The following is a 16,928-nucleotide window of genomic DNA, read 5'->3' on the forward strand; positions in this document are numbered from 1 at the left end:
TTGTGAAGAGTATGTATTAAGGTTATAACAACCAACAAGAATGCACTTTTATGTAGAAAACCATGATTAAATCGAGTCTTCCTGACTAGTGATTTAAATCAATTCCACCCTGACTTCCATTCTTCTCTCATCTCACCATCTGATGGAGAGATCCCTTTGCCACTTCAATAGGGATTTTAAAAGTCCAAAAGGCAGCACTTTAGGTAAGATCCGTTAGATAGGTGATCCGCTATGGTAGCTAAAGTAAGACCATCGGGTCAAAACTCAAATTTTTTAAGTATGTTTTTAACTTGACATTTTTACTGTTAACACTTCAGATACCTGAAACTGAACTCTGCTTTAAAATCAAGTTTATCTATTAATTTTTAAACTTTTCATATGCTGACTAATGCTAATATTTATGCAAACAACTGTCTAAACATCCTGGTACTTGTTAAACATGTGCTGTAGCAAAATTACGTCATTGTTCACACTGATCTACACTGGGCACCTACATGTGCTGTGTTTTCAGAGATGTGAATGCAAATGTTTAGATGTATTACAGGGGGTTTTTTTGTACTGAATGCTGTAATTAAAGATGCAAAAAGTTTCCATTGTAACTTCCTGTTTTCATACATTCATAGCTTTGAAATATTCACTTCTGAGGTAGAAGCCTTCAGTGTTTCTGCCCAATAGTGAGTTTTTGTTGGAAATTTGAGCAAAATCCTTTAAGGTGAAAAAATTATTTTCGTATTTAAGAAATTTGTTTTCACTATGCTCAGTAAAGGTTTATTGTACCACATTGATACCATATGTACCAGTATTGTACCATACTGTATTCTGAGCTATATTATTAAGGTTTTTAAGTGGTCTCTACTTAGCCCCTGGTTATATGCCCATAATTAAAGGGAACATTTAACACCTACCTGTTTTGATTACAGAGCATGATGTCTAAATTTTGTTACTTTTGCATGCAGTTAATTGTAACTACAAAATTGCAGGTTCAAAATTGGATTCTGATCCATAATGTCTAACACACTTTGTTCAGTCTTCAAGGTTAATGGTGACCGGATACTCAACTAATATTAACAACAAGGGAGAAGGAACGCAAGCTAAAATAGGGAAAGAACAGGTTAAAGAATGTTCAGGTATGTTAGATGTATTCAAGGTGGCAAGACCTGAAGAAGTTCATCCTAAATTACTTAAAGGTGCTAGCTGAGGCAATCTTGGAACCATTAGCAATTATTTCAGGTACTCATGGGGTACTGGTGAGGACCTAGAGGGCTGGAGAAGGGCAAACATAGTACTTATCTTTAAAAAGGGGAGCAAAGAGGACCTGGGGAATTATAGATCAGTCAGCCTAACTTGGATACCTGGAAAAATACTGGAATGAATTATTAAGCATTTGTAAGCACCTAAAGGATAATAGGGTAATAAGTAATAGCAGCATGAATTTGTCAAGAACAAATCATGCCAAACCAACCTAGTTTCCGTCTTTGACAGGGTTATTGGCCTAGTGGATGGGGAGAAGCTATAGACATCTAGGGCTTCTGTCACAGTCTCATGTGACATTATCATAAGCAAAACTAGGGAAATGTGGTCTAATGAAAGTACTATAAGGAGGAGCCATAACTGTTGGTTGAAAGACCATACTCAGAGTAGTTATCAATGGTTTGCTGTCAAACTCAGACGATGTATCTAGTGGGGTCCCACTAGGTTGACCAGGTGTCCCGATTTTATAGGGACGGTCTTGATATTTGGGGCTCTCTCTTATATAGGTGCCTATTACCCCCACCCCGATTTTTCACAAGTGCTATCTGGTCACCCAAAGTCCTGCAGGATTCTGTCTGGGTCTGGTACCATTCAATATTTTTATTAATGACTTGGATAACGGAGTGTTGAGTATGCTTATGAAATTTGAAGAGGATGCCAAGCTGAGAGGGACAGCTGTAAACATTTGAAGGGCAGAATTAGAATTCAAAATGACCTTGTCAAATTAGAGAATTGGTCTGAAATCAACAAGATGAAATCCAAGGAAGACAAGAGCAAAGTTCTGCACTTAGGAAGGAAAAATCAAGTGCACAACTACAAAATGGAGATTAACTCGCTAGGCAGTAGTACTAATGAAAAAGATTCTGGGGTTTATAGTGGATCACAAATTAATCCAACAATGTGATGTAGTTGTGAAAAAGGTTACTATCATTCTGAGATAGATTAACAGGGGAGTCATATGCAAGACACTGGAGATAACTGGCCCATTCTACTCAGCAATAGTGAGGCTACTCGGCTACTGTGTCCAGTTTGGGGCATCACACTTTAGAAAGGATGTGGGCAATTTTGGAGAGAGTCTAGAGGAGTGTAACAAAAATGATAAATGGTTTAGAAAACCTGACCTATGAGAAAAGGTTAAAAAATAATTAGGCATGTTTAGTCGTGAAAAAAGAAGATGGGGGCGAGGGGAAACCTGATAAGTCTTCAAATAAGTTAAAGGCTTTTAAAAAAAGGATGGTGATCAGTTGTTCTCTATGCCCACGGAAGGTAGGACAAGAATTAATTGGCTTAATCTGCAGCAAGGGAGATTTAGGTTAGACATTAGGAAGGAGTTTCTAACTATATGGGTAGTTAAATCCTGGAATAGGCTTCCAAGGAAGGTTGTGGAATCCTGTCATTAGAGATTTTTAAGAACAGGTTGGACAAACACCTGTCAGGGATGGTCTAGGTTTAGGTCCTACCTCAGTGCAGGGGCTTGACTTCATGACCTCTTGTGGTCCCTTCCAGCCCTACATTTCTATGATTCTGTGTTGTCATAGAGATTATATTGTACAACCTATAAGACATCTGCACTAATTTACTCTTGTTTGATCATCACTTTAGATTACTCTGTATATTTTAAGATTTATTATAATTTCTTCCAGGTTTTAATATAATCATTGTTTCCTTTCCTTCCATCCACTGTATTACCATTTTTGAAAGTAACAAATGTAATTAATAATCCTATGACAGACTTCTTCTAATTCAATAAATTAGACATTAACACACAAAGCCTCAGGGATTAAGGTGAAACACCTATATACTTCCCTTTTATCTTAGGCATTAAATTAAAAAAAAGGTTGAATGAAATCAGGATGCAGAGCTGCATAAGCCCATTGCCAGTCTTAATTCCTAATAGGTTTGTCAGGAGACGCTTTTCATAGGTTTCAGATTTTAAAAAATGTCAGAGAAAGTGAAAATATGTACTATTTTAAAAGCTCCACCCGTGGGGATGAGGCTGTACTGCATCTTGAGAGAGAATCTATTTAGCAGAAACCTCACTTGAGACCTATTTTTTAAAACTGTAACATTTCTGTAGCCAGTTTTCTTGGAATTGTATAATATAAGGATACAGGAAGTGCCACATTGAATCACAGCAGCAGTCCATCTAATATAGTATCATATTTCTGATGCTATTCAATATCAGATATTTCAGAGGAAGATGCAAGAAACCCCATATTGGACAATTATAGAACAAACTGTCAAAGTTTCTTTCTAACCTTTTGTTATTTTATGCTCTGAAGCATGAGAGTTTATATCCTTTATACACAAAACTCAACTCAACCTTAATTGTGGAGTTCCAACCAGCAGATCCATAATTTAATCCTATCCAATGTGATTATGCATATTCTTGATATCCATATAATGTCTAGTCCTTGTTAGCAGCTCAGCCATTTAATTCGTTTCTTTAATTCTTCCGTCTATTCTAGCACCACCTCTTTTGACAAACTGCACTCTGACACTGCCAGAAAAGAATAGATACCTCCTCACCATCCTTTGTGGTGCTGTCTGATGCAAATAAATCATTTAGCTTCTAAGCAATTTCCTTACCTCCTTAATTGTTCCCTGGTAGTCCAGCAGACCCACCAATTCTGCCATAGGGTGGCTTCCTGCTTCTGATATAATTTAAAAAAAAAATATTTCTTCGTCATCTTTGGTTAATTGCTCTTTTAAAATATCTTTTAGCACTACTAATTTCTGTTTTAGATTTTATGTGCCATAATTTATGTTTCTTTCTGTAGGGTTTACTTGTGTTGGATTTCTATTATGATGGATATGTGTTTTGCTCAAGCAACCTTTTGTATCTTGCTGTGTAACTATTATTTTTTCCTTCTCTTCCTGGTTCCCTTTGTATTTATGGGTCTGTATTCCTTCGGAGACTGCTGTTTAAGTAGCCTTCATGCTGAATCTAGGATTTTAAGATGATAAGAACTAAGGAACTGATCCAAACCCCCATGGGAATCTTTTAAGTGACTTCAAAGGACTTTGGATCAAGCCCTTAGACCCTTTTGGGAACTGAGATAGAGGGGAAAAAAGCCCCCAAATAAGCAGATCCCAATAACTAGCAGTCTGGAGCAGCTTTCTACAAAGCTGAATGCATATTTTCTCTCAAGGATTTCAAGTGCTCCTGGTGTACAAATGTTGTCTAAAATCATCACTTCTAATAATGGACCTATTAATGAATCTATTCCTTACAGAACTTTTAGTGCACGGCAGCAGGGTCCACATAACTACTTAATGCACAGCAGGCTAGGGCAGGGTAGATTCACCCTCCAGCTTGTCACGCACTAAGTCTCTGTACAGGCAAGCCATGAGACTCTCGGTGCTAGAATTAGGTTGGTGGAAAGCATCTTTTTTGTTTCTAAAATTGTCCCTTGAAGGGATGGGGATCCTAAAGTGAGGATATTTTTAATTAAAAAAAAAAATTACAAATAAGAACTGACAGCCTATAGGTGTTCAGCACCAAAAATGTTGAATTTTTACCAAATGCTAGCTTGAATCATTTGGTTTAGTGAATCCTTCAGAACCAATAAGATGGAAAATTATGAGGTTATTACTCCTTAAGAAAATAAGAGGAGAGCCACTGATGGAAATTGTGTTAATAATGTGCCCCTTATTGACTTAACAACTTGTGACTCATTTTGAGAAAGATGATTTTGAAATCCTGAAAGTGAGGTTGCCATGTGGAAATCTAGTGAGTTTCAAAAAATGAATTAAAAGCAGTGTCCAGTACTACACCTGCCATTGAGTTGTCCTGCAAAATGTTTACAGTTACACATTCCTATTTAAAAAAAATAACTCCCTTATAGCTGTGTAAAACACCCATATGAAAAGAAGAAACTCACTGACTGATTATGCAGGGGAAACAGTGATATTGACTAAACCCAAAGTCCAGTCAAATTACACAAAGAAAAGCACATGAGAATATTTTGTCTAATCTTTGTTTTAGGAATCACATATTGGGTAATACCTACATTAAAAACATTTGTTCTCAATGTAGGGAATTATGTCTGATAAAGATAATTACCTTTCTGGAACTACAACAGAAGTTAATACATTTTTGGACCAGAACCAGTATACAATTGAGGCTGTGGAGCAAATAAAAGGCTGGATGGAGAACTCTGAGACATAAGACTTTATTAAGGAAAGCATATAATAGCTTTAGAGCCTCTGTCACCCCCTGTGGCTGATTCTCTGCAAGAATAAGTGTTTGAACAATTTTTCTTCTGTACCTTTTTTTGAGAGTTGGAAACTTTATTTGTTGATAAGTTCATAAATGCATATGAGGTTTAGCAGTTGTTTTTGGCCTGCATAGTGAGGAGTTCCTTCCCAAACTGGTTTGCTAAGCTGCCACCCTCCACTTCTTCAGACCGATTTCTAGTGATTTGGCCGCAAAAAGACATTTTTTATTTTGACATATTTAGGAAAGCAACTGACAAAATATTTTCAACTGTACAATGCATATGTCTTTGCTGAGTAACTTTGTAATTGCTATGGGCTTTCCTTCATCCTTACATCTACACTTCACTGCTTTGTTGTCTCTCTCATTTGTGAAATTAGATTTGTAAGAAATTTGAGGCAGGGACAATTTACGCATACTGTAAAGTGTGTAAAATAGTTTTGGGCACTGTAAGATAGTAAGTTGAAAATGAATACATATAGTCAGTATTTGATCTGTCCACACTAAAGGTTGAGACAGCTTGCCAATAGTTTGTGCTTTAGAGCAGGGACAACAGTGCTATACGCAGTCCTAGGTTTCCTGGGTTTAAAACCATGCTGCAACTCAAAAATGTCCTATCTACGATAATGTCTACAGTAGAATTTCATCAAGATGATATGCCAAAACTTCTAACTTTATTGGACCTGTGGATCCATTTTGCTGATTTGCACCTGGTATGGTACCATCCTGAAGAGTAGTTTTGTCTTGAGAAGTTAATAATATATTTGTTTACTGAGCACGAGCTGAATATTTTGGCTGTTTATTATTTTTATTATGAAGCCTTCATATATTAGGAACTTCCTGGATGTCCCTCTTCAGTTTTTTCCTATCTGTAGCAGATAGAAGCAACCTTCTTGCTGGTCTGGAATATCTCCTGGCCAACTTTGAGAACTGAGTTCTGGGAATATTTTATTCATTTTAGAATTTTTTTGTTTTGTTTTGTTTTGTTTTTTACACTTTTTCAGTCAGGACAGCTCTTAAAAGGGGACAGTGCCTCAGCAGCTTTTAGGCATTTCCCATTAACCAATCTACAGAGGGCTCAAAGCAATAAAGAATCTGGCTTTCTAATGGCTGCAAATCATTTGTCCCTGATATTGTGCCTTGTATATTTCGTCAGCTAGTAGGAGGTCCTGATCTGCTAATGTGGCTGTAGGACTGGCTACAAATCTCCATTATTGTGCTCAGCAGCACACTTGATCTGCAACTTTCAGCCCCATGTATTCTGCTATCCCACAGGAACTCCTAGTTGATGGAGAATGAAGTAAGTGAATTAGGTTGCTGTACTGGTCCAGTGAATTCTGTCATCTGAAGCAAAGCACATAAGGAGGTCAGATGCTTTTCAGGAGTGGGTTCAGGATCTTCTGTTTTCTCATCACCAAAACGGCTTATGAGTCCATGGGAGTGAGATCTGCTGTAACACTATATTGGTCTCTTGTAGGCCACAGTGGCAGGGTCACTTTGTTTCTCTTGTGTAGAGGAGCATTTTATAGCTAGTCAAGTGAAGCTCAAGGTTTCTCATATTCCACCCTGATTGACAGTCTATTCTGGTGAAAGTGGCAATATCAAGCAGCACGGCTGTCTTCCTTATCGTTTCTTGTTCTGTGTCCTTCCCCAATCACTTCTCTCATAGCTAGAGCATCGAAGAAAATGTTCAAGGAGTGAGCATGAATAATTGTGGTTGCACGACATTGATTTTTGTCATTGATACCTGAAACTCATGTCAAAGTCACTAGTCCTCACTCCTTTAAGATGACCTTCTGTTTCAAGGATTGGTACCCTGTTACCTATAATCCAGCAAGGTTCTTCAAATGGTGTGCGAAAGAAGACCAGTGATCTCCATCTAGTGACACTGTAAAAGAGTTCAGTGTGTGCTCCCAACTTTTGTGGAAGGGGGCAGGACTTTGTCTACACTCAGCCATACCCCCATTGAGGCACTGTCAGTATTGGTAGTGCCATGGCTTCCCAACATCTTGTAGTCAAGCACTGGGATTTTGGCTGCACCAATAAAAGAGCATCTGTAACCTCACTTGAAGAGTTCAACATCTTATCTAGCATGAAGGATGTACATAAATTAATGATTAAGAATAGGGATTTGAAAACAAAACAAAAAAACCCCTGCATGCTCAAGACATAAGAAAGCACTTGGCACCAATAGGTATTGCATTCTGATTATTATTCACATAAAATTCAACTATACTTTGTCAACTTTTATATGTAGGGCCCTACCAAATTCATGGTCCATTTTGGTCAATTTCACAGTCGGGGGATTTTAAAAATAGTAAATTTCATGATTTTCAGCCATTTAAATCTGAAATTTCACAGTGTTGTAATTGTAGGGGTCCTGACCCAAAAAGGAGTTGTGGGCGGGTTGCAAGGTTATTGTAGGTTATTGGGGGGGGGTCACAAAGTTATTGTTGCGGTACTGCTACCCTTACTTCTGCGCTGCTGCTGGTGGCGGCGCTGCCTTCAGAGCTGGGCAGTTGGAGAGCGGCAGCTGCTGGCTGGAAGCCCAGCTCTGAAGGCAGAGCCGTTGCCAGCAGCAGCGCCGAAGTAAGAATGGCATGCTATGGTATGATATTGCCACCCTTATTTCTGCGCTGCTGCTGCAGAGCTGGGCCTTCAGTCAGCAGCTGACACCCTCCAGCTGCCCAGCTCCGAAGGCAGTGCAAAAGTAAGGGTGGCCTTATCATGACCCCTCCCTCCCCAAATAATCTTGTGATCCCTCCCTGCAACTCCATTTGGGGTCAGGACCCCCAATTTGAGAAATGCTGGTCTCCCCCATGAAATCTGTATAGTATAATGTAAAAGCACACAAAAGACCAGATTTCACAGTCCATGACGCGTTTTTCATGGTCATGAATTTGGTAGAGCCCTATTCTTCTTCAAGTGATTGCTCAAGTCCATTCCAATAGGTGTGTTTGAGCACGCTGCATGCACGATCATCAGAAGTTTTTACCCTAGCGGTACCCGTCGGGTCGGCTGTGGAGCCTCCTGGAGTGGCGCCTTTGTGGTGGTGTATATATAGGTCCCTGCTGACCCACTGCCTGCTCAGTTCCTTCTTACCGCCAGTGACGGTTGTTGGAGCAACTGGTCTCTTGCTTTAGCAAGTGCTTCCTTGTGGTTTTCCCTGTATATAGTTGTTATCCTTCACTATCTTAGTCAGTTCGTTAGTACGTTTAAGTTGGGGGGTTCCTCCCCCCCCCAATATTTTTCCCTGTCGCCGGGGCATGCCGCAGCCCCAGGGGTTCGAGCCGTGCGATATTAATCCCGCCCACCTCCCCTCTGTCGGAGTATTCCGGCAAGAAGGAACTGAGCAGGCAGTGGGTTGTCAGGGACCTATATACACCGCCACAAAGGCGCCACTCCAGGGGGCTCCACAGCCGACCCAATAGGTATCGCTAGGGTAAAAACTTCTGACGATCATGCACACACACGCACAACTATTGTAATGGACATGAGCAACACATCTCGAAGAACAACAGTTACAAAAGGCAGGTAACCGTCTTTTTATATGAATGAAATAAATAGGAGAATTCAGAATTGATCATTCAGAATAACGACACACCCAAACTGTATTGATTCTCTTTTTCCATTATTTACTTGTGACATTTTAAAATATCACAAGCTTGACCAAAAGTGACACCTGTGATTAGAATTAGTGTAGTACAGCATTGTGTGGAGGATTCACACAGAAGACAGAGCTGCAACACAAATTAAGGTTTGAATTTACACTATGTAGCTTATTTCTCTCAGATCTGTGTGACCAAGATTAACTTTTAGTTCAGACCTGGTTCAGAATTTGATTGGTGGGCATAATAAAATTAATGGTGACACTCCCACGCCTAAATTCAGAATGGGTTTTCTTCTTTCCTGGTTTACTGAAGTGAAAGCTATATTGACCCTACCTTTGGAGGTTTACAAGCCTATGAAAGAATCATGGAAAGTTTCTTAAGAACTTGATTTAAGAAACTCATAAAAAGTACCCTGCTTATTTTTATAGAAGAAAGCACACTAGAAATTTTTAAAAGGCTTCATCAACTGCAAAAAGCCTGGATTTTTTCATGTGTAATATGTGATGAAAGCAATTACCAAGTACTGTAAGTTGAAGATCAGAGTATATTGCCATTTTCAGAGGTACTCAAATTACTGCTAAAACACTCATTATCTATAATCAAGATGCACTTGAAAATCACAAATGTTTTTTTCCTAATCTCTGCCTCATATCTCCTTTACATTTTTAGTGAGTAAATGGCAACCAATCACAAGAGCAGAGTTCATCCTTTTTGCTTGCATATTTGTTAAAATCCAGGAAATAACTATTATTATTTTAGCATAGCTGTGGAGACATTGCCTCCAAATTCTGTTCATCTCTCAAACAATTTCCTGTACAAATGAAGTAAAATACTACCCAGATGCTAACAAAAGACAATGGTTTATGTGACTTATACACAAATAAAGTTATGTATATGAGGTGATATCACTGGAACAAATCACTGCATGAGATAATTGTCTCACACTGCTACATAAATGATATGAAGAAAAGATGCCACTGACTGAAAATAGACATTAGGCAAAAACTTTTCAAAGTGGCAGACATTTTCCTGCAATAATGCTGTTCCAAGTGAAGTAGGATTAAAATAACCCAACATGACCCTTCCCTTTCTTAATAAATAACCCCAATACTAATCATGCTGCATGCTTTGCAGTAAAATCCACTACTTCACTATATTGACAGTCACTTTGGGGAGCCGTGATGGCCTGTGTTATACAGAAGTTCAGGCTAGATGATCACAGTGGTTCCTTCTGGACTCATTATCTGAATGTATAACCCCTGGAAGTACTGGTTTTGGTACTTACATAAAGGATGATATAATTGAATAGTCCAGTCGTTTAGAAGTAAGTCAGGTAGTTAAAATAAACCCCTATGCCCTCTAAATAGCCTTGTACGTTGAGATATACAAACCTGTCCAAATCAGTTCAGCCTAAATGATTTTTTATATTAGTGGTTGGCAGTAGCTATAGGAAAGGTAAACAGTGTTTCTTTTATGAATTTCTATGCTGTCTTGCAGATATATGTAACGACTATAAAATGAGTTTTAAAAGATTGCTGTTGCAGTCTATTTAAAGCTTTCCTGGATTTGTAACTGGTGTTTTTAAATGTGAAGAGCTGCAGAGTTTGCTGAATGATTTGTACCTTTTGTAGTGTGTGAGTGGCTTCTTGTCCCCGATCTGCCTTTTCAAAACAAAAAGATTACCCTAGTTTGGAGTCACGATAAAAAAGATTTGGTGCTAATTCTCGGTCACTCTGCTTTAGTGCCTAGGATTCCATGTATCTCATAGGTTTTTTTTCTGAGCCACAGATAGAGTTTGAGATATCTACAAACAAATGCCAGTCAGCTTTTCATATCTTCCTTAACTCCTCTGATATGAGACATTATAAGCAGCAATGGTCTGGAAGTTTTTCACATGCTCGACTCTTGTGAAAGTGACTGTTACGTATAAAACCACATTGATAAATCATGATGGTATTGAAAACATTACTAGTGTCTGTCATGTTCTCAAATTTGCCTGAGTGGTTAGAATATTGGTTTAAAACTTTAAAAGATAAACACACAATAATACTGTTACACTTCTTGATGTCTTATGATTTTTTTCTGTGTTTCTTACAATTAGAAAGTTATTTAATTTTTTGACTAACTTTATAATACCAAGGAACCTCAGAGTTGTGCAGGGCTGCACACAAATCACCCTGCTGCCGTGGGCCACTGCATGCCGAAGTATAAAGGCCCAGCTAACCCCAAGCCCCCTCAGTCCCTTCTTAGCACCCATGATGGTAATTGGAATTGCTTCGCTTGCATTAGCAAGTGCTCTGTGTTCTCATTGTAAATTTATTGTAGTTTTCTGGTTTTATTGTTGATTAGTATTTAGTTAATAGTGTAGATAGAATTAGTTTCTTTTTTGGTCCCCAATTTTGGGGTTTCCATTTCTGGGTACCCACGAATGCCTGGGTCACCTGGCTTCAAACCCTGCATCTCTTGCGCTAGGCTGATGCCTGTGAGTAACTCTCACTCAAGCTGCTTGAAGTGTTTTGGGGAAGCTCATATTCAGGATTGTTGCCAAATTTTCAAATTCTATGCCTCACTCTATGCCTAAGACAGAGAAGCCAGCCTAAAGTTTTTGCTTATGGAGGAGGCCCTGAGACCTCCATCAAAGCCCAGCCATTCAGACTCAGCACTGAGTACTTCGACATCAGTTAGGAATGTGCCTGGCACCATTTGCCCTCCCCAGTGCCTAAGAAGTGGCATCAGACCTCTAAACTGACTACCGAGAGAGGAAGGTCGCCGGCACCACTGAGAGAGGGAGGTCATCGTCTAAGCATGGGGATAAGTAGCGTGCAACCGAAACCCAAGCACTCCTCTTCATTGGTAGCACAGAAACTGATACCATTGACTCTTGCACCCAAGAAAGTACCGTCAAGTCTGAGGCCTGTAGTACCTCAGCATTCTGGGACCATCTCGTTACGGACCACACTGGAGATGTTTGCGGCAGAGAGAGATGTTTTGAGCCTATCAGTACCAGTATCCCTGAGAGTGCAGGAGACTGCGCTCTTGGTACCAGCAGACAAAGGGGTGCCAGTATCATTGGTGCGACCCTCAGTTCTGCAACAAACTCCATTGCCTTAGAGTGGGGGCAGCCCCCCTCTCCCTTGGTCAATAGAGGGATTCATTCACCTCTGAATTGAAAATTGGCTCCTATATTTCGCATCCATGGGAGCTGGTCTCATTACTCTCCACTGAGGTGTTACTACCCTGGGGTGCCTTGGGATCCTCCAGCTGGAATAGGATCAGGCATGTGGCCGGGGAGTCACGGGGGCTCACTACTGGTCTAGTAGTGGCCCTTTTGGAACTTGGGGGACTCCCCCTGGTTTCTAGGTCATACACCAGGTGTTCCCCAGAGCCAAGCAGCAAGAGGCAGTTCAGGAGGGTCCTGCTGGACAGCTAGTGGAGGAGGCACAGCCTCAGCTTGTGCTGGCTTCTTCATTCTCCTCTTCTGATGAGGCAATTTCCTTGGGAGGCATCTCACCTCATCCTGATGATTATAAAACTCATAACAGCTATTGAAGAGGGTAAGTTTGGGGATCCAGGTAGAGGAGGTTAAGAAGTCCTCAGACCACTTTATTGATATTTTAGCCACCACAGGGCCTTCACAGGTATCCTTATCTATTAAAGAGGTAATTATGAAGCCCGTTAATCTTTCTGGAAGATCCCTTCATCCCTTCCTCCCACTTCAAAAAGGGCTGAATGTAAATATTATATACCCTCCCAAGGGGTTGAATATCTATACTTTCATCCCCACCAGGCTCTCTGGTGGTGCCAGCAGCCAATGAATGGGAACGGCAGGGACAACAAGCAGCAATTCCCAAATCAAACGATGCAAAAGAACCTAGATATATTTGGTAGAAAAGTTTATTCTACTGAGGGATTGCAAATCGGAATTGCCAACCAACTAACTCTTTGGGACATTATGATTGTAATGTTTGGGACTCCATGTTAAAGTTTAGGGACATGTTGCTGGAGGTTGCTAGACAGGAGTTCTCTTTAGTTGATGAGGGGAAATCTGTAGCAAGAACTTCACTACAGGCTGCACTGGATGCGGCAGACTCCGCTGCTAGGACTATTGCTTCTGTGGTTTCCCTCTGCCCATGTTTGTAAACTACCTTTCCCGCTTCCTCAATGTTTGGTCCTAGATTACACATTTTGGAGAACAACAGCTACGGAAGGTTAGTAACCATTTGTTCACCACTAGGAACCCAGTTCTCTGCGTGCAGGATATGAATAACTCATAGTCACTACAATGGAATTACTCATCACCTACAGTTTAAGAATAAAGATTTAGCAATGATTAGAGTTCTGTGGGAATCAAATAAATTAGTAAATTCTCTCTTTGCTGAGTAGGTTCTTTTGTTGAGTAATATCTTATACCTTAGATAAGCTGGGTCTCCCAGGATCACGATTGGGATTTCAACATCACCAATGGTTATTTTGCAGTCTGGAAAGAAAGTCCCTGCTTACAGCTTTTTGAAAAGACCTGTGTTCCTAAAGATGCCTGCGTCATGCACCTTTCCCGACCATCCCACGTTGGTGTTGGTAAAACGGCCCCTGTGATCCACCAGCGCTCGCAACACCATTGAGAAGTACCCCTTTTGGTTTATGTACTCTTTGGCAAGGTGGTCTGGTGCCAAGATGGGGATATGTGTTCCGTCTATCTCCCCACCGCAGTTAGGGAACCCCATCACGGCAAAACCATCCACTATGTCTTGCACGTTGCCCAGAGTCACTACCCTTCTTAGCAGAAGTCTTTTGATGGCCCTGCAAACTTGAATCACAACAAATCCCACGGTAGATTTACCCACTCCAAATTGATGCTCCATTGACCAGTAGCAGTCTGACGTTGCAAGCGTCCATGGAGCTATTGCCATTTGCTTCTCCACTAAACTTCTTGCTTCTCCAAATGAACTACGCTATACTAGAAAATGAGTGCACAACTGGTTGGAAAAGTGTACTCCAAGAATAGTTATCAGTGGTTCACAATCAAGCTGGGAAGGGTATATTGAGTGTGGTCCCACAGGGATCAGTTTGGAGTCAGGTCCTATTCAATATCTTCATAAATTATTTTGTTAATAGCATAGAGAGTACACTTTTATAAACTTTGCTGATACCAAACTGGGAGGGGTTGCAAGCACTTTGGAGCACAGCCTTAGAATTCAAAATGATCTTGACTAACTGGAGAAATGGTCTGAAGTAAATAGGATGAAATTCACTAAGGACAAATGTGAAGTACTACATTTAGGAAGGAACAATCGATTGCACAAATAACAAAATGGGAAATGACTACCTAGGAAGGAGTACTGAAGACAAAGATCTGGGGGTTATAGCGGATCACAAATTAAATATGAGTCAGCAATTTAATACTGTTGTAAAAAAGCAAACATCATCCTGGGATGTATTAGCAGGAATGTTGTAAGCAAGATAAGAGAAATAATTCTTCCACTCTAGTCAGCACTGATAAGACATCAACTGGAGTATTGTGTCCAGTTCTGGGTGCAATGCTTTGAGAAACATGGACAAATTAAAGAAGGTCCAAAGGAGAGCAACAAAATTGATTATGGGTCTAGAAAACATGATCTATGAGGAAAGATTAAAAAAAACTTGTTTTGTTTAGTCTGGAGAAGAGCAGATTGAGGGGGACATAACAGTCTTCAAATACATAAAAGTTTGTTATAAAGAGTAGGGTGATAAATTGTTCTCCTTAACCACTGTGGATAGGACAAGAAGTAAGGGGCTTAAATTGCTGCAAGGGAGATCTAGATTAGATATTATGAAAAACTTCCTAATTGTCAGGGTAGTTAAGCAGTGGAACAAATTACCTGGGGAGGTTGTGGAATCTCTGTCATTAAAGATTTATAAGAACAGAGTAGATTAAACACCTCTCACAAATGGTCTAGGTAATACTTAGTTGTGCCTCAGTGTAGGGGACTGGATTAGTTGACCTATCAAGGTTCCTGTCAGTCCTACATTTCGCTGATTCTACAAAGATCGGGTAATTAGAAGTCTATATGACATGCTTGTAAAGGCATCTTAAAAGAACAAACTTTTCACATGAAATACATGCACACAAGTCCAGGTTGTGGTCTTCAGAAAACGTGGCCCCAAGTCTGGTGTATTTGTAGTAATATTGGCAGACTCTGCTCAGGACAGGCTTAAGATGTAAAAGGCGTTGCAGGTTAGGATGGAGGAGGAGTAGCAGAACTACATGGAGAATTTTGTACTGTATCTTTCTACATGATACCTGGCTATAGGTTGCGTTATTAGGGAAAGGTCCATTGACTACTGAAGTCCATGGAAGGACTCAGTGCATGTTAGTCAGTTTCTACAATATTGAGCACTCAAAGCAGGAAAATAATTATTTTTAATGGTATCTATGAATATCTGATTCAAATTATACTGAAACTAAATACCTGGGTTTCTGTTTATGAAAACCTGTCAGATTATATAACTGACACGTTTACCTTAGTATTTTTTAATTGCACTTGAAAAGATTACTTAATCTAGTTATAGGGCTCCTCAGATAGTATACATCATCCTAGCTGAGCACAGATGTCACTGTAGCCACCTCAGTTTACACCAGCTGAGGAGCTGTTCATTAGTGTATTGGATATATTAATTTTTTTTTTAGTAAATACATTGTCAGCCAAATAAAATCCCTTTTACTTCTCTATTTCTTTCATCTAACATTCTTAATGAACTCAGTAATTACAAGTTTTTGTTAAGATTGGCACCTTTAATACCTGTCAGCCATAGGCGCCAACTTTCCCCAGCGCCGGTGGGTGCTTGCGCCCCCCTGGCCTCGTCCCAACTCCACCCTTTCCCCACTCCCACCCCACCCCCATTCCAATCCCTTTCCCAAAGTCCCCGCCCCAACTCTGCCCCCTCCCTGCCCCTATTGGACCCCTTCCCCAAATCCCCGCCCCGGCCCCGCCTCTTCCCTGAGCGCGCCACGTTCCCCCTCCTCCCCCCTCCCTCCCCACGCTTGCCACGTGAATCAGCTGTTTTGCGGCGCAAGTGCTGGGAGCCGGGGGGAAAAGCAGGCACGCTGTGTGCCCAGGGGAGGGAGGCGGAGGTGAGCTGGGATGGGGGGGCGGGGAGCTGCTGGTGGGTGCTAAGCACCCACCAATTTTTCCCCATGGTTGCTCCAGCCCCGGAGCACCCACGGAGTCGGCGCCTATGCTGTCAACTGTTAAAAATAATCTTTTTAACATAACAGTAATTCAAAAGACAGTCTTTTAAAAAAGCATTCATTTTGGATCACTTGTGCCATTCTTGAATTCTGATTTTCCAACTTTTTCTGTTGCAGGTAAATATGCTGAAGATATATTTGGTGAGCTTTTCAATGAAGCACACAGTTTCTCCTTCAGGGTTAACTCCTTACAAGAACGTGTGGACCGTTTATCTGTCAGTGTTACACAACTTGACCCAAAGGAAGAAGAACGTAAGTTTACTTCCACACATGACTGTGATTCTTACATTGAAGAGTATTTAATTTGTGCTGTAAATAAATTGATATGCAAAATGGAAAGAAGGATGATTTTGGGGTTAAGGCACAGGACTGAGGACCGGAGGCATAGGTTCTCCTCTTAGTTCTGCAACAGACTTCCTATGTGATCTTGAGCAAGTCATTCAGCCCAAAATGTTCATACCAGGGTGCTGAACACCTACAGCGTCCATTGACTTAGATGGAAGGTGATAGAGGAGTGTGACATGGCATTACTATCTATTATATTTTTGTTTTTATTAATTAAGTCAAATTCTGGGAGTAAACCTGTACTCAGTGTTTACCTTCATCAGTGAGATTTATAACC

The 16,928-nt window shown here is 40.4% G+C and overlaps 1 protein-coding gene across 1 annotated transcript in view; it reads left to right on the forward strand.

Moving 5' to 3' along the window:
* WASF1 (WASP family member 1) overlaps window positions 1-16,928 on the forward strand; it is a 171,379-nt gene that overhangs the window by 122,526 nt on the left and 31,925 nt on the right. Inside the window, exon 3 of the mRNA XM_024194279.1 lies at window positions 16,424-16,558. Coding sequence (XP_024050047.1) covers window positions 16,424-16,558 — 135 coding nt within the window. The remainder of the gene's footprint in view (window positions 1-16,423; window positions 16,559-16,928) is intronic.

This window comes from Terrapene carolina, unplaced genomic scaffold, assembly GCF_002925995.2.
Source record: "Terrapene carolina triunguis isolate 2854851 unplaced genomic scaffold, T_m_triunguis-2.0 Scaffold42, whole genome shotgun sequence".
NCBI lineage: Eukaryota > Metazoa > Chordata > Testudines > Emydidae > Terrapene > Terrapene triunguis.